At 38.1% G+C, this 25315-nt stretch overlaps 1 protein-coding gene and 1 long non-coding RNA gene across 3 annotated transcripts; one reads left to right on the top strand and one right to left on the bottom strand.

Moving 5' to 3' along the window:
- The first annotated feature begins 9995 nt into the window (after positions 1 to 9995).
- Positions 9996 to 11931, top strand: LOC112159199 (transcription factor Spi-B-like). The gene is made up of 6 exons (XM_036212744.1): positions 9996 to 10058; positions 10222 to 10256; positions 10773 to 10980; positions 11056 to 11174; positions 11289 to 11445; positions 11589 to 11931. Exons 2-6 carry the CDS (start codon positions 10236 to 10238, stop codon positions 11894 to 11896), a joined length of 813 nt encoding a protein of 270 aa, XP_036068637.1. The 5' UTR covers positions 9996 to 10058; positions 10222 to 10235; the 3' UTR covers positions 11897 to 11931.
- Positions 11932 to 13836: 1905 nt separating this feature from the next.
- LOC112159216 lies at positions 13837 to 22461 on the bottom strand. 2 transcript variants are annotated; one of them, XR_004948182.1, is made up of 3 exons: positions 22059 to 22461; positions 20833 to 21008; positions 13837 to 20286 (listed from the first exon to the last, which is right to left on the bottom strand). It is a non-coding gene; the product is annotated as an uncharacterized LOC112159216 (long non-coding RNA). The 2 variants fall into 2 exon arrangements; XR_004948183.1 differs by having other exon boundaries at positions 22218 to 22461.
- Positions 22462 to 25315: the final 2854 nt, after the last annotated feature.

Raw genomic sequence — 25315 nt, 5'->3', positions numbered from 1 at the left:
ATTGTACTGTTTTTTTTTTCTACTCTGAGATGTTCCTTTGCTAGGGGTTTATCCTCCCACTCCAGGTCAAATAAAATAATGGCTAAAAACATACAGCCAAGGAATGGCTGATGAAGCATGGCAAACCCACTTTACAGACCTAAATCCTATTGAAAACCTATAGAAGAAGCTGAAGCTCAGAGATAACAAGAATCAGCCTCATAATCTTTGTGATTTAGAAGTTTTTTACAAAGAAGAGTGGACACAAATTCCTCCTGATATGTGCAAAAACCTGCTCAATAACTACTAGAACTGCACTAAAGTACTAAATCTCTACAACAAGAGGGTTATTTTCTTAGGAAATGCAATTTACATTATAGGATGACTGACTGTCAAAAGTATCAGAAATGTATTTCCTACTCTATAATCCAGCAGATCATTTCAAAAGTCAAGTGCTTTTTCACTGATTTTTAGCCACGCTTTGTTTTTTAAAAAAAAAGTCAATTTACACTCTGAAAATCTTAACTAATTTAGAGTTATGACTCACCGTCTAATATCTAACAATTGTCACATCCCTATGCAAATGCTGTGTTCTGCATTTCCAAAGCCAATAGATAACAATTCCTTCAATGCACTCACAGCAAAAATCCTAAAACCACAGGAGTTGAATCTCATGCTTTTCATAAGCCAAACCGGCATTTTATTCATTCCAGTGACCTCACGCTGGTGTTTGAGGATTTCTTCAAACAAGAAGTGATAAATACTGCAGTAGTCCCTTTGACGACTCCTGGGTTTTTCAGTGGAAAGAGGAAGCCAGTCATCTGTTGTCATATTACCACCAAACACACAGAAGCTGACACAATCACACTACCTCAGTTGGACTCTCCTAAAGTTGCAGAAATTATTACAAAAGTCCCATCTGGATGTAGATTTCATGGATTTAACACTGGTCTTTTCATATATTTAGACATTTATCATTTTCATCGTATAAGTGTCAAAGCTTGCATGTTAATTGCAGAGACTTCTGTACTGATAAAATAACTAAAATTTCCTATCATGAAGCAGCTCTGGAAGTTTGTTAAAAATATAATTTATTGTGCTCTCTATGGCAACACATAGAATTAGATGAGCTAATTTTTTCAATGTAAAATAAATGGATCTTTGAAAAAAAAAAAAAAAAGTTTAGTTCCACAATCTTAGTTGTACTGACAAAATCCTGCAGGTTGCACCCAAGAATATTGCACCTCAGTATCCTATACATCATATGCACATGTTCAAACAGTCCTCATAATTAATCAAAATATTTGAATATCAGTGTCCTTCCACATATTTGCTTCATAAACCGCCTTTCAACTAACTCTATCCTACCATGAACATTTTCCACTAAAGCAGAACTGATTTTCAATGAAGCTTTTGTAAATTTATATGCTTGACGAGTTCTAGAATAACTTTCTTTTTTTAATTCTTTGCTGCTTCTCTAACAGCCATTGTTTTCAACCGTTTTCTTGCATTTGTAATCTAAGGCCTTTCTAAGCAAAAGAATACTTTCCAGAAATGTGTGTGCAGAACTATTTCATTTTGTTTTGCAATTTAGTGTGTAGATATGGACACATTTTTTATTATTAATTTAAACCTTATTTCCAGTCCAACAGAGAGACACCTGCATATCTGCAAATAATAATAATTTAAAAGAAATTGAAGCAGTTTACCAAAGTGAAACACCTTTTATCACAACACTTTAAAGTCCCATTTCTATCATATTTTGTCCTATTGTAAAAGCGTTTCTAGCGGTCTCCTAATTATGATTATGCTGTTTTTAGCCAAAATGAAAAAAACTGTCATTATCTAGAACATCATTTCCACAGAGCGGCAGGAGTTCATTAGCCTGTCCTCATTTCCCATCATCTATCATTAGCTCACCTGCTAGTTTACACCTTCTTACCACCCCAAGCTGAAGTTAGCGGTGCAACAAAATGGCGAGGAATGTTGGAGCTATCCAGACGTAAAATTTTGAGCCAGATTGTAGCTCGAACAAGGAAAACAAAGACATGCATGGCTCTAGTTGTTAGTGGATGCATCCGAATGGAGCAGAGCAGAGAGTTTTTGACCTGCCGAATGTACATTTTGTCCATTAAATCCATTTAAAGTAATATATTAATGTTTCAGTAGCTTCAAAACTGGTTTAAAACAAAAGAAAAACTGCCATCAAAATGCCTACAATTTGCATGTACTTTCAGTTAAATACCAGTACCTTAATGGTTTTTAAAGGCTCCACTGCACCAGTGAGACAAGTTTTTAAGCACACAGTAACTATTAACTGACAGTTTGTGTTTTATGTTTGGGTTTCTTCCTCAAGGCTCTCCAATAATTGTGTGGTAAAATAGACAGAGACAATATACCTGTAGAAAAACTATTTCCAGTAGCATTTTTTTTTAAATTAAGTTGATCATGACAAAAAAAAAGAAAAAAATAAGGTCTACTTCAGACTAAGAGTGTTGCATTATTTCGAGCAGGTATGCAGCACAACGACTAACAGAGAAACCCTTGTTCTATAATGTCAACACTGTTTGAATATGAGTGCATTCACCCTTTTTAAAGATTAATTTACAGTCATATTCAGATGTAATATGAGGGGTTGTTGCCAGTGAGATGACATACTGCCATTGTTTTGTCTTCTTGTGGGCTTCTAGCACAATAACATATGGTAAAGCTGTGGGTGCAGCATCACTGCAAGCTGTGTGTGTGGTTTGTAGACTTTCCTCAGTATAAAAGGGACCAATTTCAGAATAGTAAACCATAATTTTTTTTTCTTTTAAAAAATCTCTTAAAAATGTCATATTTCATCCTCGATGCTAACATTAAGTTTGACTCTCTCGCTTATCTCACTGTGAAAACGGATGATTTATGTGCAGTCTTCGCACTCAAGTTTATATGTTATTCTGATAAGAGTGGTGGAGTTGTATGCGCGTCTCCGTCATTTATGAGGGTTTATTGGGACTACAGATTGTTCGACCGCCCGCTGGAGGACACAAACAATTTTCCGTGGGAATGCAAAGTCCCACCAGTTCCCAGTCCCATTCCTTATCTCCAGCATTCCCAGATGAGTAATGTACATCATCCTCCAGAAGCAGGACCATTTGATTGTGGCACTTCTTATGAGCAAATGTAAGGAAAAGCTTTTTATAAAATCACGTCAAGGCTCTTAAAATGTGGTCAAATTACCACATTTTTGCAAGTTAGGAAAAAAAGAAAAAAAGGTAAATCATAACCGATAGGAATAAAAAAAAAAGTTAAAGAAGCAAAAACAGTTTTTGCCCTTGTACAAAAAAATGGCCTCACTGGCCACATGGATTTGGAAGGTTGGGTGGCGACAGCAACGCAAACCTCAGGTTTTGCATATTTTCCCATAATTCAGATTCACAACTCTCATGTCAACACTATGGCATGTCCAACTGCCTCCTCACTTGTCAGACGACTCTCCTTTCTCACCTGTCCTCAGCTAATAAACGCACTTATGCGTGTGAGCAAAAAAACGGAATTTCAAAGTCCCATTCATTTGCTCCATTAGGAATTAGCATCCAAGGCTAATGCATCAAAAGTGTGTTGAGGGCTGTCTATTAAATAACCTCTGTCACCCCAGGACAAGTTCATAGAAAGATAACCTCTATAAATAAACAAGTCTGTCAATGATCACCTTACACACACACACACACACGCACTCCCACAAGAAGGCCTTTTTATGCAGTCGTTGGGGGAATTCCAGGTAACCTGCATGTGTACAGGTGATTTGCGTATATGCACTAATCTAGGGAGTTAGGGCTTAACTGTAAGCCTACTACACCTGGACATGGCCACACCACATCAGCAGCACTCACAAACAAACCCTGACTCATCAGTATTTGATGGCATTGTTGATAGGATTCAACACAATAGTAATAATTGCCTCAAATCCAACACATCAGCGGTCAACAACGTTTTCTGTGCATACGTGTACATTCACAGTCACCTGCCATTCCGTGACCGTTAACCATCAGGACTCTCCGACAGGCGCGTGCTGATAATGCAGCGTGTCTGACTCACCTGATGCAGTTACAGGTGCTTAGCAACAAAGCAACTATGCAAATGTGATTGAAACAGACATTAATTGCAGCAAATGCATCGCTTGGGGCTAGAAACTGAACAAGGATTTCTATTGGTTCACGATTGATATGGCAAAGCTCCCAGCTAGATCAAAACTGCTGATAGCAGCATTGTTTTTTGTTCAAATTGATGTAATTCCTCATGTTTATTTTTGGAGCTCAGAGTTTTTAATCTATTTTTAGACCAGATTTTCCTACTCAGTAAACACAATGTTAAGGTTCTTCTAGTGACACAGATCAGACAGACAGGCAAAAGCTTTTAAGGTTGTGGTAAAATATCAGTTATCGCTGCCCCGCCCCCTGTGCCTGCGTGTGCCTCCGTGTGCAAGCGTCCAGAGTCTGGCCTTATCAACGGGTTTGACTCTTCCAGGTGCAAGCTGAGCTATAGGAGTCCTAACCGTCAGCCGTTTCCCTGAAAGCTCAGGGTTTTCCCAAACACGTTTATCGAGTCTTCTTTTTTTTTCCTTTTTTTTTTTTTTTTGTTATTTAAATGTTTAAGTGTCTTTAGGTTTTGATCTGTGACCCAAATTCCAGCTGCCACACCTTTAAATGAGACTGTTGCTGAAGTGCAACTTCTAAATCCCCAGCTGGCACTGTTATCCACATCCAGTGAGATCTCTCTATCCTATGCTGATTTATTCTGATAATTTGTTTTACAGACGTGATCAAATGTACCAAGGAGGAGCAATCATTTAAATGATATTGTATGCATATGTTGGAAACGCCAAAATATGACCTTTCAGCAACAAAAACATGGATTATATAATTTATAAACAGATTCATCCACGTCAATTCAAAGTCATTTGTAAAAAGAGCTAATAAAAATGTTAGGCCACTGTTCCACTGTACTTGACTTCTGTTTTGTCTTTCGTTGGGTTGAAACTATTAAAAATCTGCACGACATGTCTGCGTCTCACCAACTTCACCCTTATTTACCCTTATGTCCTGTTTAAAGTCTCACTCCAATCATATTTTGCTCATTGTAAAAACATTCCCAGTGATCTTAATTATTATTATGTCGTTTTTAGACAAAATTTTCATAAACCTTTGTCGTTTTCTAGGACACATGTAAAAGTCAAGGTCCGGGGGCCAAATCCAGCCCTCCAGATCATTTTATTTTAATGTTATTAAGGGCCTGATGTTATTTTGCGCTTATTTGTGACTTGTATACTTTTGACAAAATATATTTTATGGAGAGTAAAATTTTGAAAGTTGTTTTTTATTATGTATATTTATGTTAAAAAGTTATGAATTTAATGTTTAAAAATTGGCATTATGCCCGCTTTTTGGACTATTTTGGCATTTACTACAATTTTTTAGGCTATTTTGGAGTTTAGTTAATATTTCAGCTACATGCTAGCTGTTTTAGCTAAATTAGCTTTTTTTTAAAGTTTTTTTTAGGATAATTTGGCATTTAGCTAATATTTTACCGAGGTATCAGCTACAGCGTTTTTTGCTATCAATTTCATCATCTTCAGCTATAAACACTAGCACCTTCAGCGACAAAATTCAGCTTAGAGCATTCACACTATAATTATTGCAGGTAATGCTGTATATTTAGTTCATAATTATGTTAAAAATGTAGATTTAGAGTGTTCAATACATTTTTATCCTGTTCAGCCCATGAACTCAGGTGTGGTTTGAAATTTTGCCCCTTGTGCGATTGAGTTTGACACCCCTGTACTAAGACATAGCCGATTGTAATTTGTAACTACAGGCTTTTTCACACAGCATTTTTTTGTCTGCTCCTGATTTTAGAATAAAGAAATACACAGAAAAGCAGTTTTAATCTTAATTTTGTTTTAATGTTATAATGATATGTCATGTCAGAACATGTTAAGAACACCAAAAAGACATCTTTCATTGGTGTTCGTCTTTGAGTGGACCACCATACAGGTTTGCCCATTTTCCCCCACAGACAACCCTCATCTGCCAGTAAGGCCAGTTGTGACAAACTCATAAGCTCCCTCAACTTGCTTCGCTTGTCTGTTCATTTAAGATTAGCTTTAGTTCCTTGTTCTTTATTAGACTCATGAGTTGTTTTTAACCATGTTTGCTTTCTGTCTCTTAAACTTCCTATTTTATTTTGGTAAATTCTTCTCTGGTGTGAGACTTCTTGTTTGACTCTCTGTGTGTGCCGATGATTTTGTCTTGACCTGATTGTCTCATCAGCCTTCATCTTTTTAATATCTGCCTTATCTTTTTTTGTCTGGCATTTAATACAATCCCAACTGGTCTGTGATGTTGCTTTAAGACTTCTAGTTTTTATGACATTGCTCATTTTTTGTGGGCCAGGTGAGAGAAGTGAGATAACCCACCATGAAATTCTGACTAATATCTACTTCTGTGCAAACTGTTTTGCTAATGCACACAGTGGCTTTCATTTGAGCGCAAAGTGTGACAGTAAACCAATGGAAATTCGGAAAAAAGGGGAAAAAAATCATTCTCTATGGTAATATTGCTCACCATTTGACAGAAATGAATACATTTAGTGCATGCATCCACATTAAAAGCTAATGGAATCACAAATCATGACAAAATGTCACAAATAACTCCAAACAAAACCAGTTTTTGTTACAGAGCTGTAAATTTGGTTGTTTTTCTGTATTTCCATTAAATAAACCTGGTGCACAAAATATTTAAATTATGAATGTGTCATATAGTTACCTCAATGACAGTTATAAACAACAGTAATGATCCAGCTCTGGTGTTAGTGTCAGTGAAGTTTGCCAGTAATAGCCCATATAAAGGATTTACGACACTGATAGGAGGAGCAACCACGGTAATATTCCAATGGGAATTGGCTTTATGACTTTGGAAATCCAAAAAAAAAAAAAACTGACCACTATTAAATAACACATGCATATGTGTTGATACACAAAGGATTCAAAAGAAATTCTTGGTCACTACGGGAGTTTAGTAAAGTCCCCTGATAGAAGGATGCTTCCCTACATACATGAACAGATATTCCAGATTCACTTGAAAAAAAAATGCTGTGCTAAGCATCATGTAAACTGCCATGCAGTGAAAAACAAATACTCCTAATCGGACCGCTTCATCAAACTAGAGGTAGCACATGCATGGATGTCAGCGCAGTCTTTCATGTGTGTTTCAGCATAAGGCATGCCAAAACAAAAACAAAGAGTTATAGGAACCTGCCTAGAGGCAGTGATAATTCAAAGTGTGTGACAGTCTATCTGCACATACATCTGGAAAGTAGTCACCCTGTCAGATAGGGGTAGAAAGGATACACTCGGGCATCTACATATTTTCTTTTTAGACCGTTTTTGACTAATTCTTGTTTTCTATAAAAACATCTGAATATCGCCCCGTTTTACCGTGTTGTTTTCAGGGGTCGCCATAGCGAACTTGCTGTCACTGAGCCGCACATTTGATTTGACAGACAGTTTTACACCAGGAAGGGTGTTGCCTAGGGAACCCACACTGGAATAAACCCATTACACCCACTGGGAAACATATGCATCATCCCATCCATATGCATTCAAATATCTGATTGTACATGGCATTGGCAGATTTTATTTAAGCTCTGAAGTCTACAGTACAAAGAAAACTACAATATAGTTCATAACACACACATTTAGAAGTGTTTGGGGAACTCTGGTTTCCAACCTACATCCTGTCATTAATCATTTTAGCATCATTTAAATGTTTACACAGAATTTTTACACTAAAAGAGGAAAGCTATTCATCTCTTTCCTGTAAATGCTTTTTTATTACAAAATGATGACCTGGGTATAAAACATGTCATATATCATGTGTCAAATGAGGTCATAGAACACTGGTGCGTCAACTAAGATTTATTATAACAGGCCACACAATTTGATTTATTACATTTTTATTAGTTATTTGTTCTTTTTTTATTTTAGGATAAATAAAAATGAACCTACAACCATTTAAGTGCTTCAGCAAAGGATGGTTTTCCCAGAAATACAATAACATGGTCAGTCTGATCACAACACGTCTCTGATCCTACATGAATTTACAGTTTGCGGCTGACCTGAATATCTATCTATCTAGTCTTTGAGGAATCACTAATAGATCCGGGCAGATTGATCCAAAATATCGATAGTATCGATCTGAAGTTGATATTGGTATCGGATCGATACCGGCCCACAAATATCAATATTTCTACTCTTGTTTGAAACTTTTCTGTATCTGTAAAAAGGACCCAGCTTTTAATCAACTATTTTCTATTTAATTGAAACTATTATCCTAATTCTGTTTTTATGTTTATTTAGTAATTTTAAGAAGGGAAACAATAAAAGAAAAACATTCATGTTGATTAAAACAACTGAGATTTTCAGATTCATGCCACACAAGATTTACGAAAAATATCAGTATTGGTATCGATATCGGCGATATTGACCAGTATCGGATCGATACCCAAATGCTCAGTATCGCCCAGCCCTAATAGCTAATGCATGCAAGGGATTGATCTCATAAGATCCAACAAAGTAAGACATTTTTTTCTGGTTTTAACTGCAGGAAAACATACTAATTTTAAAAAAAGTAAAAAGTGGTGCAACCTGTTTTCTTTATTTTTAATTTCTGTATAAATGTCCCAAAAAATCATATTACTATAGATTTATTATACTATTTTGGCACCTCATTCCACTCCAAGTATGAGAAGCGACAGATTGTTTTCCATTGCCGGAGCTGCTGGGGATTCTGCTTACACAACAAGCTCTTTGGGTCTGTCCGTTCGTTGGGTTTGGTTGGGGAAACCCCTCAGCCACACACCGCCTACAAAACAGACATACTGCCGTGTTGATTGTTTGCTGGAATCCACGTCTGATATGACAACAGCACAAAAAAGGAAGGCAGTCAACAAAGAGACACAATGTAGAGCGTGAACTTTTATTGATGTGTATAGAGTGTGATGCAATTCTCCACAGATGTCATTTTGTCGATCACATTTTGGAGGAATATGGGAAGTTGATGCCTAGATGTCCAAAAACACTGTTTAGAATTGATATGTGGTTTTAAAATAGCCCACTAAAATATACTACAGTACCTTTTTTGTATATAAATGTCAATCAAGAGTAAAAATGTATGAAAAAAAACGGGTGAATTTGATTCACAAGTCAATATACTGTTGCAGAAAACAAAAAGTAAATGTTCTAGTCTGCTGTAAATGCAGTAAATGTTCCAACACCTTATTACATTTTTTTTAATTGTTATCTATTACAAGCAAGGGATTGTGTATCTGTGCGTTCATGCGCCATGGAAAGTCATTAAATTGTGGCCACCTTAAAGGCAAGGTCAGTAAAAACACTGTCCTCATTTTGTCTTGTGCAATATTTTCTCTCCAATAAAACACAAACACCTCTTAGAAGTGTTTGAAATTGTCACACACCAATATATCATTGTAAAACAAATAAAGCTTTGGACTGTAAGTAAGCCAAATTTACCCTGTTAACAGAATAAAAAAGCCTTTTGGTGAGCTTTTAGGTGCTTTTAATTTAACAAATAAGTTGTGAGAATCAAACTGAAAACATAAATATAAAATGTACATATTCGTTTAAAGCATAGATCACATTCACACTAAGATTAATAGATTCCACTGTCTGTGGCTTATGCAGTGATAGAGAAACCACACTTGAAACCACACTCTCTCATTTCCAGCAGATAAAATATCATTTGGAAAAAAACGGAATTATTTGAATAAAATGAATAGATAGGAATATAAAGTGGGTCCTTAAATTCTGTCAAAATTGTGGGATTTCACAGTCAGCTTAAGAAAATAAAATGATATTAGATGAACAGATAGCCAGAATTACCCTCCCATCATTGATCAACCAATAGGAGGGAAGGAGGGTGTGTGCATGAATACTTAAGAGATGGTATCCAGGTGCAGGAACATCCAGGTGAACGTGTTGCACTTCAGAGTATCCAACACAGGATTTTAGACCTATTGAGGTACAGAAGCCCTTTTTTTGGATTTACTTGTTTTTCTTCCTTTTTTGTGTTTTTGCTTTTGACTTAAACAATACCGTTTCTGCAGTTCTTTGCAAAAATGTCTTTCACTTCTCTATTTAGGCTTTTAGATTTGGTGTTTGAAGGATGCTCTTTTTCTTTTCAGGCTCTTCTTGAAGGATGTTGACAGAAATGGAGACGGTGAGTGTGTGACATGTGTGTTTTTTAGTAGGCTAAATGTGTTTGTGATGCTGCTATTGTGGTTTGAAATGTGTACACAGATGTGTGGACGCCGATAGTGCTGCAGTTGTTTGCTGGAGCTCAGTGGTTTTTCTCCGTCACATGAATGTTATCTATGCAGATGAAAACACAAATACTTGCATACATTTGTTAGTCAAACTAAAGCACACATTAGAGGCGGCTTGTTTTTTTGTTGCCACTTTTATTAACCCTGAGGCAGATTTGGAGGATTTAAGCACATGTTCATGTTCAGAACTTTTTTTTTTTTTTTGTAAAAAAAGCAAAACTCATGCTGAGTTAATGAATCTGTGTCAGCCAACGATGGACTTCACATAAACAGAAAAGCAGGTGCTTAGACTGATAGCACTTGAGGTTGTTGCTGACAATAGATGAAGAGAGAGATAAAGAAGAACACAAAATCTTCATTACACACACACACAAAGATCCTGCTGAAAGCAGCTTTTTTTTGTCTGTCAGATGACTTACGGCGCTGAGATCAAACTGAGTGGAGGCCGTGGGGCCTGGAGCGGAGCGGCTCCCTCCACGTGCCCTGAGGTGGACTTAGAAGTTATAGAGGAGTACCTCCAGGAGAACCTGCTTGAGATCCAGCCTGCTCACACATCGACATCGTCTATGACCACCATGGGGCAGCAAGCACATGCCCACCAGGACTCTAGGATCATAGGTAAAGACAAGAACTGCACAAAAAGTGGAACAAATCATGTCTGAATTTTCTGAGTGGGTTGGTTTTCGTCCACAGAGAACAGCTGGTCAGGTCAGCATGCTTATGAGTGGCACTACGGCGCTCACGCTCCCATCGAGGAATACAAAAGACTCGCACCCCATCCAGCATGGCCTAGTCCTCATAACAACCAGTGGGTGAGTTAAAGTACTCAATATATATTTGAGATTTATGTTCTTTTACATCTGTCTTATTGTTTCAGAGAATTCCTTAAAAACAATTGCATCCGTTTTCATGTGGCGTTTATTTAGGAACGTATTGCGTACTCATACGAGGCTCCTGCATACATCGACTCCGATTCCCAATCCAGTAGCTCCCAGTATCAAGATTACCAGGATTCCCCTTCACCACCTTCTGACAGCAGGGACAGAAAAAGCAGAAACTCCTTACCTCTTGTGCCACTGTCAGGTAAGCAAAAATACATTTTACCCTCACTTTAAGAGCATAACTCATGCAAGTAAATGTCAATAATTTTACAAACTTCCCTATCACATGGACACAAAAACAGTGGTCACCTCAATTTTGATGTGTGTCTAATTCCTCTTTTGCAGGAAAGAGGAAGGAGCGCCTGTTCCAGTTCCTGTTTGAGATGCTCCAGACACCCTCCATGAGGAGCTGCATCTGGTGGGTCCAGTCCTCCTCCGGGACCTTTCAGTTCTCCTCCCAAAACAAGGAAAGCCTAGCACAGCTCTGGGGGCGGAGGAAAGGAAACCGCAAGACCATGACCTACCAGAAGATGGCACGAGCACTGAGGAACTACTCCCGCACGGGAGAAATTCACAAAGTGAAAAGGAAGCTCACTTACCGATTCGATGAGAAGACACTGAGAGGTCTACAAGGAAACTCCAACACACTGTAGACAGTCATCGAGAAAGGACAAGCTGGAAATGCCTTTGAACCTTTCACTGCATATTCCTTATTTAAGGAATATTTGGACAAATGAATACTGAGTATTTAAAAAAATCGAAAGCAACAAAAATAAGTTTTTGAAGAACTCTAATAGACTTAAGAAAAAGCAGAAGTCTCATGATGGAAATGGTAGAAAGAGAAATCAATGAATCTAAAAGATTATATTGTAAAATCTACTTTATAAGTAGAACTTGAACCTTTGACTAAAAATAAAAGCTTTTTTCTAATGTTTTGTAAAGTAAATAGATTGAGCTTTTTAGACTTCTATAAGTGAAGCTGTAAAAATGTTTTTTTTTTTTTTTTTCTAAGACGTATTTTCTAGATTAAATAAAATTTAAATTATTTTCAGAAAACCTTGTCTATAGCTGGCCTTTTTTTCTGCAGGAACAAGGATCCATTAAGATCTTAATTTGATTCATACATAAATAGATGTGGTAAAGATTCCTCATTCACAGAACATGACCCAATGCTGAGTATTGGCCTATTTTTATGACTTAATTGGGGAACCTTTAGTAACTTTAGTCATTTCCTTAGTTACATAACAGGCAGGTGCGTTTACATAAAGTTAAAAAGTACAGGATCACGCTCTGCAACTCAGCACACTGTTGCATTGTGATGGCATGTTGTTAAAATTTTAGAATATTTAATGCATTGTAAACTATTTTTTAAACACTATTATAAATCGTTCCTTATACAACAGTCTGGATAGGATATTTGTGCATGAATCCCTCAGTGATACATAAGAGTTCTTAATTAAAACCATTCCTGTGTGCGCAAGCATCCACATTCTTTCGTATAATAGTTTTTTTTCTGTTAATTTGAAAAACATCAACATGCTCCAGTCGCTTCTGAAATCATTCCATCAGTGTACCAAAAATAAAAAGTACCTTTTTTTCCTTGCCTGCAGTGACCGCTCAACACTGTTAGGTGACTTATTGTTATAAGAGAGAATTGATGTTTGAAGACATATTTCTGGTGTACGCTAATAGTTTTCTCTGGAGCCGATTTTCTTCTTCCTGGTTGGTGGTGGCGGACGTCTTCATGAATGGTGCATCCCTGAGTGAGCTGCTGGGTCAGACTGACCCATCTTTCATGTATTTGTTGGGACACATGGCCCTCGTTGACGACTCTGGTTAAATCTGTGGACAAATAACTTCAAGTACACACTTTGACTGCTGCAGATTTCAAAATACACAATGACGCTGTGATTTACTTTTACATTTTTCAGGAAAAGAAATTCCTTTATTTTTGTTTTCAGATACTCATTCCTGACCACATCCTGGTGGCTACTGTACTGGATTCTTTCATACTTTCATTATATTATCTGATAGTAAAATTACAACCCATTGTCTGGTAAACCTCATCTCGCCAACTTTTTCTTTGTTTTCTTTTTTATACTTCCTGTCCATAAGGTTGCAGACACGTCGGGGGAATAGCTGCTCTGAAACAAGAGCTTTACTGCCTCATTGTCTTCATGCTTTTGGATTCCTCTGTGACTGATAAACCATCTTTTCCACATCTAAGGTCCCTTTTCTCTCCTAGTCCATGCTTTGACTAAGAGATAAAGAGTATTTTCATACAGCGTGACATTTTTGTTTTTTTTTTAAATCAGCATTTGTTTAATTCCATGTAATGCATTGTCTTACATGGGATGTTAGCAGGTCTGAGTTCATCCAAACATTCACGGCAAATTTACATTTTCCACGTATTCTTCCATACCATCCATTATCAGGAGCCCATTCTGTGGTCCAGGATTGTACATAAGATCCTGCAGGCCTGCAGTCAAATATGAAAATGCCTCTCGTGATAACTAACAGGAAGCTAACCCATGTTTGTATTTATGGGGGGTGAGTTTGAAGTTTAACAGAATATGTTTTCCTGAAAGAAAAGTTTCAAAAAACATTTCAGATTTTATTGCAGCTAAGAAACAACACTGGAACCCAACAGAGATTTGACTTATATAACCCAAACTCTCCGGTTTGCAACATTTTATTTTCCGAAACTTTTGTGAAGTTGAAGCAGTTTCTTTACATGCCACTAGATGGAGCTAAATACTAAGAAAAACAACAGTTGAGTTCAGCATAAATCAGAATTTCAGTGTGTGACAGTAGATCAACATGCTGTTTACAAAGTTTTGGACAATTAGTTTGGGGCAAGTGATCATTTATTTAATATTATTTAAAGTCCATCCTTTAATTCAAACATTTGCAGTCCATAATGTGCTGAGATGTTAGGACAAAAATCCATGCGTGAATAGCGAGCTCCTCAGGGAAGGCAATAGACTGTATAGTTATCACCTGAGAAGGGCGGAGTCCCACCCACCAAACTATACAACCTACTACCTCACCCTGACAGAGTCCAACAGGAATCCAAGCCAGCAGGAGAAATGTGATAAAGAAAAGAAAAAAAGCATATTCAAACAATTCTTTCTGCTAACTGTTGCATGTGTGTTTTTTAGATTGAGCTGCATGATTGGCACTCTTGAGATGATGATCGTCCGAGAGGCTGACTCAGCTGCCTCCTTGGGAAAGACAGTAGATTGGATAGTTAGTTGAAGAAAGAGGTCGGAAAACCCCACAACTATTCAATCTACTACCTCAGCCCCAAGGACAGCATCCATGCTGCTTCAGCATCAAGCATCCACAATAGGATCTCTCCTGTAGTGATAACAGAGAAAAAAAGAGAAAAAATGTGTTTAGCTTCTTCAAAATTTATACTGACATAAAAAAAATTACCTGAATGAGGTATTTTAGTTTATTCTTTGCAAAAACAGGTTTGTGTTTTATCTCTATGTATTACCTCTGAAGTGTAAAAAAAAAACATTACTTCTGCCTAAAAGCGTTTGTGTGTCTTGACAACAAGTCTTCAGCTGCCAAGATTTAGACAAACACTCATCATGAACGACCCTCGCTAATTTGCATGTTTTCGCTGATCTGCCCAGCTTTTGGAAGTGGCTTCCGTCAGGACAAATCGCAGCCAAATATTTTAACGGTAAGCCGACATCAGAAAGTGGGAGTACAAATGTGTGAAAGCCCAACAAACAACTCACTGGCTTCCTGAGATTCTGGCATGTGGTCGAAAGTAAAAAAAAAAAAAGGGAGCTGTTCGACTGCGTGCCAGGAATCCTGTTCCGTTTTTGCCAAAAACTGAGCTCATTCCAATGGGTTATCCCTGTGTAGGCTGGCTGCTGCTCCTCAGGCGGAGGTACACACACAGATCCCTGCAAATATGGCTTCCACCAGCTGCCTCTGATTGAACACAAAGCTGGGATTCTGCCCCCCAAAACAGAACAGGGAAGCACAAAATGGCGTCCTGCGTGTCCGCCATTTCAGGTCAATTTAAAAACTCCAAGAGGTCCACCTTTTCATAGTATTTTTTTTCTTGCAAGTCTGCTGCCTCATGAAAAAAAAGAGCAGCTGTTGCATCATGAGTTATGGAGAGTCGATCTTGTGCCAATGCCTGAGACGAAGTCAATATACCCAGATGTCATAGTGGATCACGAGTACTGAAGCAGAGCAAAACAAATGTTTTTTTTTAATCGTACGAGTGAAAACATGGCTGCATACAGTTCTCCTTGACAATCCAGATGTTATCTCTCTGCATAACTCTCCATACAGCCATTTCTGCCTGTCATGAGCTGCTAAATTACAACTAAACATGGGATTAGGGCTGAAATGTGCCAATAGGTTAACACAGCAGCAACTGAAAGGTTAATGAGTAGCAGCCTGAATGCCAGGCCTGGGCCACAGAGGGACAGAGAATGGGCTAGAGTGTGCACTACTTGCATACATTAGTATACAGCCATGACCCCCGAGACTGGGTTGTAGTTAGCATGCAGTAACCCTCACTAGGCTGATTACAGAAACCCAGACAGACAGAGTGGGGTGGGGGAGTGCTGGCACCATGCCCACCTATACCACTGTGCCAGTGACAGATCTATGAGCCCTGTTTGGTCGCCAAGACACATCCCATGAATGGAACTGTGTTTGGAAGGCGAGACAAGCGACTGGCTGCGATGTGAGTTCGCAGGAATACGGGTCAAACTGACGAAGATTTAGGGGCAAACATGAACCGGGTAAATATAAGACTAAAAACATGAAATGCTTGTAAGTTAATTAATATTTTTAATGCTTTTTTTGTCAGTCATGTGAGCTCCGCTGAGCCCTGCTGCCTGACACTGGGGGCATTTTCCAGACCACATAAAAGGGGCGTGTATGGCTCAGCTGGGCCAAGTCGTTTTCTTTGTCAGCAGCTACAAAATAAATGCTCTTCAAGCCTGAGGGACGGCAAAGAGGATCCCTAAAAAGAGAAACGAAAGAAATTCAAGCCGCTGAGTAAATCTCATTCAATCATCAAACCATCTGCGCACTGTCAAAACAGAAATATGTGGAAACGTTGGTGACAACTTTGAGTTACAAAGGCCAAGGAAAACAGAGCCTCTACTCCCATATTAAGTCCAACTAAGTATGTTTTTCTGTAGTTAAATTTATATAAATACAGAATAATAATGCATATTTGTTCTGAGGTAGATAAAAGTAAAAAAAAAAAAAAAAAAGATGCTTAAATGTTGACTTCGAGGGAAAGCTCATCGCATACATTCCTGGTTGATGTTTCCCAATCAAATGGCAAATAAAATAGATATTTAAAGTAAAATATAATTGTTTTTTACAAGTTTAAAACCAACATTTTTGTGGTGCCAAAAAAAAAGTATATAACAAAAAGGAAAACTAAAGATGAAAAACTGGCATTTTTTTGTGATACCTATTAGACGTCTCCTTTATATCTTAGAGAAATCAAAAGCCAAAACATACACACGTTCTCCATGGCTGCCAGAAAAAAAACTCCTCAAATTTGGACGGATTATCGTAGGAAGCAGAGGCAGGAAAATACCTAGTGGGTTCTCTTCGTCAGCGACACAGGATGAATGCTTGGCACAGGAGCCACAAAGGAGGGAAACTGGTACAGGTTCTTGTGCATTTGTGTGTTCTCTCCTTCTGTCTCAGCTTTGTGCCAGGAGTGGCCAGTGTCTGTGTGCCAGGCAGAATTTCAATAAGGCAGTAAGGAGGTAGTAAAGGGAAAAAAAAAACAGGAGGGGGAAAAACAATGGGGAAGAGGAAGTATGCCACACAATTGATGATAGAATTAAGAAATATCAAACTGACAAAGATCCAAACAAATGTCTCGTCGTATTCATGCGAGTTTCTTTCTTCTTTTTTTTTCTGATCCTCTAAATTCACTCCCTCCCCCACCTGAGAAATGCCCTACTCCTACATTAAGAGATGAAGGACACGGGTGTCGATCCTCCCCAGCCCTCTTGGCTTGGCGCCGGCTCTGATGGTCTGATGTTCTCATTAACAAGGCAAAACCGACACGCAGCTTACAGTCACGTTTTACATGTACACATGGAAGTGCCGCCATATGTGATCACTTACACAACCACAACAGTGCACATCCTTCACCTGTAGGCCACATGCTTTTGGGCTGATTTAGAGCATTGATTAACGTACATTAAAACAGCCCAGCTGTTATTTATTGTATTTTTAAGTAATATTCGAAATAAAAATATACATATTTAAAAAATATTATATTGCATTTTATTTAATGGAAAGGCTAAAAAAAGTAAGAGGGTATGCAGTTACAATGGATTTAAATGTTTCTATGTCACTACATGCTTCATGCATACAGCATGCAGGCATACATACTGCTGTTTTGTGTTACAGTATGTGTGAGAGAAAGAGAGCAGTGTAGTGTGCTTCAGGATAACACAGCTGCAGCTTCCTGCGTGTGAAGAGAAACTTCCTGTTGCTTTGCTGCAAACTGCACACGGTCAGCCGAGATATCAACCAATCATCTGTGCCGAAGCCGAATGCAGGAAGTTAGCCTGACTGCCTTGAGGAGGGGAAAAAAAAAACGCGCAGAAGCATTATGAGGCAACTCGATAAGTTCATCTGAGGATAAGAGAGGGGCGGGGAAAGAGCTCTCCCACTCCTACCTCTCTCTTTCCCTCGACAGTAACTCTTGTTCTCTCTATTTTTCTCCTGCTTCCTTTATCATTTTATTGCTATCGTTGTTGTAGCATTACTAAGGGGGGTTTATTTTGTAAAGGTGCACATTTTTATGCTTTTGAACAGTCCCCAAATGTCCAAACGGAGCAGTCGGAAACAACAGGCAGATAAAGAGGAACTGGCAGCAGCATGCCCAGTAATCTTAAGGGGTACGCAGAGAGGGTCTGCTCGTGTTTACACGTGGCATGTAGGCGCCATCTTAACACCAACCCTTATTTAGACTGAGAAACAATAAGACAACAAGCTCCTAAAAGTAGCAATGTTATCCTAACATAATTCTAAATATGGAATGAAACAGCATTGGAATTTCGTGTGGTTCTTCTGAGACTGCTCACTCTTCTGCAGAAAGCGGCTTTTATCAGGAATGCAGGTGAAGACGAACCGTGTCCTTGTTTTATCACAGTCTTTTAAAATTGGTTAGAATACAAATTTACTGTCAGCGGTATATATATAAAAATGCAGCAAACATGAGCGCTTTTGTTCTTGTTTTTTTTTTAACAATCTGTAGTTTAGAATCGCCGTGTTTTATGCCCAAGTTTTGTCCGAAGTGCACTGTCCCTCACTCACTGCTTTATGACTTAATATTCCAGACATTAGCACCTTAAACCAAAGTGCCACACCCCTACATGCAGAAACATAAAACTTAACACACGTTTGTCTTGTCAAACAACTGCCTTTCATCTAAGTTTCTGCAGAGACTTGCAAACAAAAATGAAAATAGCTGGAACATCGTCTTTTTATTGTAATCGACGTGTCGCATTAAAAGAGACGTGACTAGCATCAGTCCTCCTGTTTGTGGGACTCTTCAGCTCGCTGGTTTGTGGCTAAACTTTCACTGACCTGATCTGACAACAACAGCACTTTATCTAAGACGACTCTGTGGATCGGAAAGTCACTTAAAGTGTCTGTTTTTCTCCATGCCAGTCTTGAAGAGACACCTGTTCAGTACAAAAAACAAAACAAAAAAAGAAGACACAGGTTGTCCAACCCTCCACCCAAACAGAATTTGATGCCCCAGACGGGTAAAGAAAGAGGAGATACAGAAAGTCGGGAGGATGCCGATGATCCGCAGAGTAACTCTGCTTTAGAAAAGTTTCTCCTGGTGTGTCCATTAAACCAAAATGGCGATGGGCCGAGTGTGGCGTGGCAACCAGCAGCGGCACACACGTTTCCCGGAGGAAGATGAAGGACAGAGATTGGGAGCAAGAGGAACAACAGGAGAAAGATCAGATGATGGGAAGAGGACGAAAAAGAGAGCAGTACCTGAAGTCTGTACGTGTGCGGCGGGCTGGGCTGGAGAACTGAAGGAGAAGAGGGCCGTGGTGGCGGGAAGAAGGGAAACGAGAGGAGTAGAGCACACCCTCTGAGAGCTACACCCCCTTCCCACAATCCCCTCCTACAGGCGTGAAAGCGTCTGCCCATCCACAGGGTGACAGAGGGACGTCTGCTCACATGCAGCACACTCATAATGTCCAACACAAACGAAAACGCACAGCTCCAAATCGCACACTGCTTCCTGTGACACAGGCAGAGTCAAACCCGCAAACACACAGACAGAGGGCAGCTCCAACCTACACGTGAACAATTTGCCAGCCTTTAGATCGCCCTCTGCTCTGCTTGCCTCGCTCTGCCAGCCCACTTTGGCACCGCTGCCAAGAAGGGAAGGGGAGAAAAGGGAAGGGAGGAGGGAGACACACAACCAGGAAGGGAGGAACACGCTGTAGAGAGGAGGAACAGAAGTGGGAGGAGCTAAGAAAGACAGAGTGCCACAGACAGACAAAAAAAAAATGAGAGGAAGCGAAAAATGTCACGAAACAGACTTGGTGACACAAGCAATGAAGCAGCAGCTGAGAGCATGAAGAACGTCCTCAACACACCTCTCGCCGTGTCCTCCACCCCTGCAGCAACAGACAGCCGCGGAGAGACAAGCAGGTTCCTGGCTCTTCTGCCATGTTGTTTTATCTCACCACGCAAGATCAGGAACTGCTTTCAGATCCAAGAGGTCCCTCCAATAAAAGCGTCCCATCAGAGTGGCTGTCTTCTCTGACATCTCTGTTCCGCCTGACGTTCTCTGGCTCTCATTCAGTTGGACGATAACATCAGCTCCACTGAGTAGGAGGAGTTGGAGGGAGTTCAGCTACCGGGGTATTTCAGAGATCATAACTTTTTTTTTTTTTTCCGCTTTTGGCATCCATCCCAGGCCAACCTTTGAGCTTTAGCAGCAAAGATGAACGGCGATGCTTCTTAATCAGCAAAGTTGCAGCCTCCAGATGACCTTGTTCATTAAAAAAAAAAAAAAAAAAAAAGGGATGAATCCATCTGCTCATAACTGGCAGAGTCCTTCCAAGTCGGCTAGCATCGACAACCATTGGTGTTTGAGCTGGTGAGCCGACCAATCAGAGCTATCTTATATACGGTTTGAAAAAAAAGAAAGGAAATCAAAAAATTTTAAACTTTTGGCACTGAAGTATTTCTTTAGTGCAGCTGCTGCAGTGTTTCAGCCACTAACTCAAAAACAGGACAATGCACACAAACACACACTCAAGCAAACACACGTGCTGTGAGGAGTCAGATTTTTCTGCTCGGGCTTGGATTTAGCCAGCAGGTTAGACAGCCCCTCAATCTGACGTCACGTCTCCTTTGTTGTTTATGAATTTATTTCTCTCCTCAGCTGAACCCTCTGAACCCAAAGTCCCACCCCCTCCTCCTTTCCCTCCCCTGTCCACTCCCCTCCCGTCCTCAAGCCCTACATTTACCCCTTCCCAACAAAGGTGTGTACGTACACTACTGATTTAAACTTTTAAAAAACGAGGACACTCACCGGAGGAGAGGCGGATAGTAGAAGCAAAAAGGACTGACTTATTAGTCTGACTTTTCTCTTCTGCGATCGTTCAGCGTGTCTCTTCCTGCTTGTAAAAGTTTCAGCTGTACGACGGGCTGGCCTCTTTTGGCTGCTCTCCAGCCCTCGCCTCCCTTGTCCCTGTGCTTGTGAGAGAACTGAGGACAAATATAGTTACAGCTGAGCTGTAAAGTTGCAAAAGTAGATTTTCAAATGAAACTTAGCTATATTTTTTACTTTCAACCAACCAGCGCAGGAATAGAGCATCATTTATTCAGTCAAGCTTCATTTTAAAGACATATTAATATATATAGGCTAAAAAAACCCTGACAGTTTTTATTTTTTTCAGGCTTAAAGTGGCCTCTGGCAGCTGTATCTGATAGTTTTGCAGCTCACGCCCAGTTCACACAGGGACACACTCAGCTCAGCTGCAGGGCTGGGAATCATTATCTCACAATCTGATGCAAAACAAACAATATCAGAAAAGGAAGTGATCATATACATTGCAAAAGAGGCATTGCTACAACCAGACTTTTTTCCAAGTAAAAGTTTAAACTTTTAAACTAATTTGGTGAAGCTACTGTTGTTGAACAAAACCTTTATATATTTACTTCCTCCTATTCTGCTCACCGTCATTCAAGGTTAGCATTCATTTTTTATGCAAAATATCTCTTAAGTGGCACAAATGTCATCTTAACAAAAGCATGAAAAGCAATACACTAGCATGCTGTGTACAGGACTATCTTATATGTTTGATGAATATTTGCACGTGTTTTAAGTGGTGAGTTTTCGCAGGACTCATTTAATAATTTGTATTACTTTAATATTCTATTATATTCATTAAAAACTTGAATAATACATATAAAATGAGAAATTATTAGGATTTAAATTAAGTTGATTTAATCTGAAAGAATTAGTTCAAAATTATTAAAATAAGGGTGATTTTTCTGGAATATTACGGTGAGCAAGAAGGGACAAATTTGTCCCATTGTAAAATCCGCCTTACTACATCCAAATATTTATAACACGCCGTATATATTGTAATTAGACTTTTATCTCATTTTAATATTAGTAATGTGTAGTCTATAATAATAACTCTCACTGGTTTCTAAATTTGCGCATAAAAGTTTTAGCTTTAAACTGGCTAAAAGTCTAAAGTGAATCTGTGAGCACAAAATGTTCCCACGTCCTTAAAGGCATCAGCTCACCTGGAAGAAGGCTCCTGAAACCCCCGCAATGACGACGACCAAAACATTAAGCTAAGTGGAAATACCTAACTGTGTTAAAATGTTTTTTAAACCTCTGATATTTAAAGCTTTAATTGAACCGGTTAAACTCAAGGCTGAAAAGAAACTAAGTTTACTCACAAGCCGCTCAACAGGTGGACGTCCGCTCTTCGCCTCGTTTTAATTGGCTGACTCTTCCTTTGACAACAACCAATAACAAACATGCTCTTTGATTCCAGCCTGAAAATATAAATATATATATACATTTCACCTTTTACTAAAATAATTTAAATGAGAGTAAGCAATTGTGTAGGAACAACCAGTCAAACTAAGAAGATTAAAAACGAAAAGAGGCCTTAAAACAAAACAAATTTATAATGTAGAAAGAAAAGACGCCATCTAGTGGTTAAAGTGTGTGACGTTTGATCTGTCCCATATACAAAAATAGCTTATTCCAAAACAATTTATCAATTTTACATGAAGCCATGATATATATGTGAGGTTTTATCCAAACGGTTTCTATCTTTTTACAGTTTTTTTTACAAGAATTAAAAAGGCTCCAAAATTATCAACCCCCAAAACAAAAAAACATGATTAAAGTTATTTGAAAGCCTTTGATTTATTAAAACTTTTAAGCAATTTAAGCACATACATTCAACTTGACAGCTGTCTTAATAAGAATACAAGCTAATATGTTCCTGGATTATTTTAGTAAACTATTATTAAAGGTATATAAAATATAATAGACTATATATAATGGAATAATGGCTTTCCTCATTCATAAGACACACACAAAAACAATAAATAGAACTTTCGTGTTTTCATAAATGAACAAGACAAGTATCTTAATCTATTTAATATTTATCCAATGGCAGTTTGTGTATTCTGAATTATTTTTAGTTGTGTAATGGTCTGTTATTTTTTACGATTCTGCTTCTGTGATTGAAAACATGAAAATTTTGATAGGGAACCACTGAACACCTTTCGCCTTTAAATGTATCAACTTTATACCATAGAAGTTAATAAGTTAATTATCATAATGTTGAAACCTGTTGAAGAATCTCATCTTTATCAGAGATGTTTTTTTTTACATTTATTTAATCATTATTTGAGCTTGCCAATTTTGAAATGCATTTTGACTTATGTGGCAAATAACACAATAAGATGGATTAATATATCTGAATATGCAATATGTGATGAATATTGTGATGTTGTAGCTCAAATGGTTGATCCTCCATCACTACCTTTAAATTTTCGCATAAAGTAACTATGATTGCATAAAAATTCAGACTCATTAGATTATTGTGTTATTAAATGAGTAGCATGGCGATGTTTATATTTATTGTATATCTATTATCTATTTTAGGACTAAAGTGTTTTAGAAATTTTGTCACAAAAAGCATTTGCAGATTCCAGTGACTTCATGAAAACATAAAATGTTATTTCTTAGCTTTCTGATAACTCCTCGTCTTCAACACCCAACAAAGCAATATTTGAATGTTAAACATTTACCGGTTCCACAACTGATGTGAAATACTAAACGTGAGGTCATGAGATTTTTCTGAAATATTGACTTTACAGTCTGTTTATAAAGAGTATGTTTGCTTCCAAACCTTTATTGCTTGCTCATCCAGATAAAGAGGAATCTAAAAGTTGAGGGCTTTTGACTAGTTTGGAAACTCTGGAATCCTCAAGCATGATGTCCAAAAAAAAAAGAAGAAGAATCAGTTTTGGCAATATGAGATTAAAAGATCTGAACTCTATGATTTGGGCTTTAAAGAGACTTTTCATATAACCAATAGTTGTGTTTGACAACTGTCAATGGGTTGTTGGCTCTGGGATCAGACATCAAATCTGGTTTATTATGGAGCATTGCACAGATTTAAATCACTTTCACAAGCAGATGCAAAAATCTCAATTTCCATTGAAGTATTTTTGATCAAATCTGTTTAAGACTAAACATTTTATGCTTTCAAAATGATTTTAATGTAAAGTTTTCATAGCCAACATTGAGGTAATGCTGCCCTCTAGTGTCAAAGTGAAAGGACCATAACTTCATTTGCTAGAAAAGTTCAGAAATTAAGTTCCTGATAGTTTTTTTTATTTATATATGTATATGTTTTGCCAGTTTGGTACACTTAAAAAAAATAAAGATAGAGCAGGACTATTTCTAGATTATTATAGAAATATCTGCAATCTGAATTTTAATCTTACATTTGTTCACTTTCTTTGATAATTGTGTTTTCAAAAAGCAAATATCTCCAAGATGATTTCAAACTATGAGACATATATATTATTATGATTTTGATTTTGATTATATTTATTATTATTTTGAAACATTATCTGTTATCAGTCAAATGGGACATTTCAATGAGATGATGATCCTTTCACAACACTTATAAGCCAAATTCACATTCTCTGCCTTAAGTGAAATAAGGTCATTTTGTGTAAGTATTAACAAACAAATCTATAGTAGCATCATGTTTTTTTTGTGTAGAAATATTAAAGACTTGCTCAAATGGAAATTGTGTTTTCGGTGTTTTTAACGTGTTATTGTAGCATTTTTTTCAGGATGGACGGATGAAAGAAAAGTATGTTCAAAACTGCGTTTCTGTGTATTTCTTTATTTAAATTGTGGTAAATCAGGAGCAGACAAAAACATGCATCTGGAAAATCTATAATTTGCAGGCCTCCTTGCTCCAGTCCATTCTGATGCATCCACTTGCAGATCCATGTACGTCTTCGTTTTCCTCGTCCAAGCTGACATCTGGCTCAAAACTGTATGCCATTTTTGTTGCATCGCTGATGTTAGACTAGGGTCACATATCCCAAAATACCACAGTTTTCAGCCAAAATTGTAAGAAAAGTTATCAAAATTTTCTCTCAAAGTTCATCTTGCGTCTAGCGTTTAGTGGAAGGCTACCTCAACACTGCCCAGGCAGTCCAATGACAGCCATTGCGATATTGAGTGACAGCTGGGAAGCCATAGGGCAGTGGAAACAAGTGTTGCGCCATGGACAAAGTACTTTGCAAGATACGTGCCCCCTGCCAACATGTGTGTCCCCGTTCTCAGATATCATTGATTTAAATTGTAACACTCATATTTTGTTCCAAAAAGCATAAGAAGAAGGTGGATGATTACGATATACTTTATTCTGGGGCTTTATTCTCATATTTGTATTTATTTCCACATATTCTATGTAAAACAACAGCTTCATCTGTTATAAAAAGAGAGGGGG

This window comes from Oryzias melastigma, linkage group LG7 (assembly GCF_002922805.2).
Source record: "Oryzias melastigma strain HK-1 linkage group LG7, ASM292280v2, whole genome shotgun sequence".
Taxonomy (NCBI): Eukaryota; Metazoa; Chordata; class Actinopteri; order Beloniformes; family Adrianichthyidae; genus Oryzias; species Oryzias melastigma.
The sequence above is the reverse complement of the archived record's forward strand: the minus strand, read 5'-3'. Positions and strand labels throughout refer to the sequence as shown.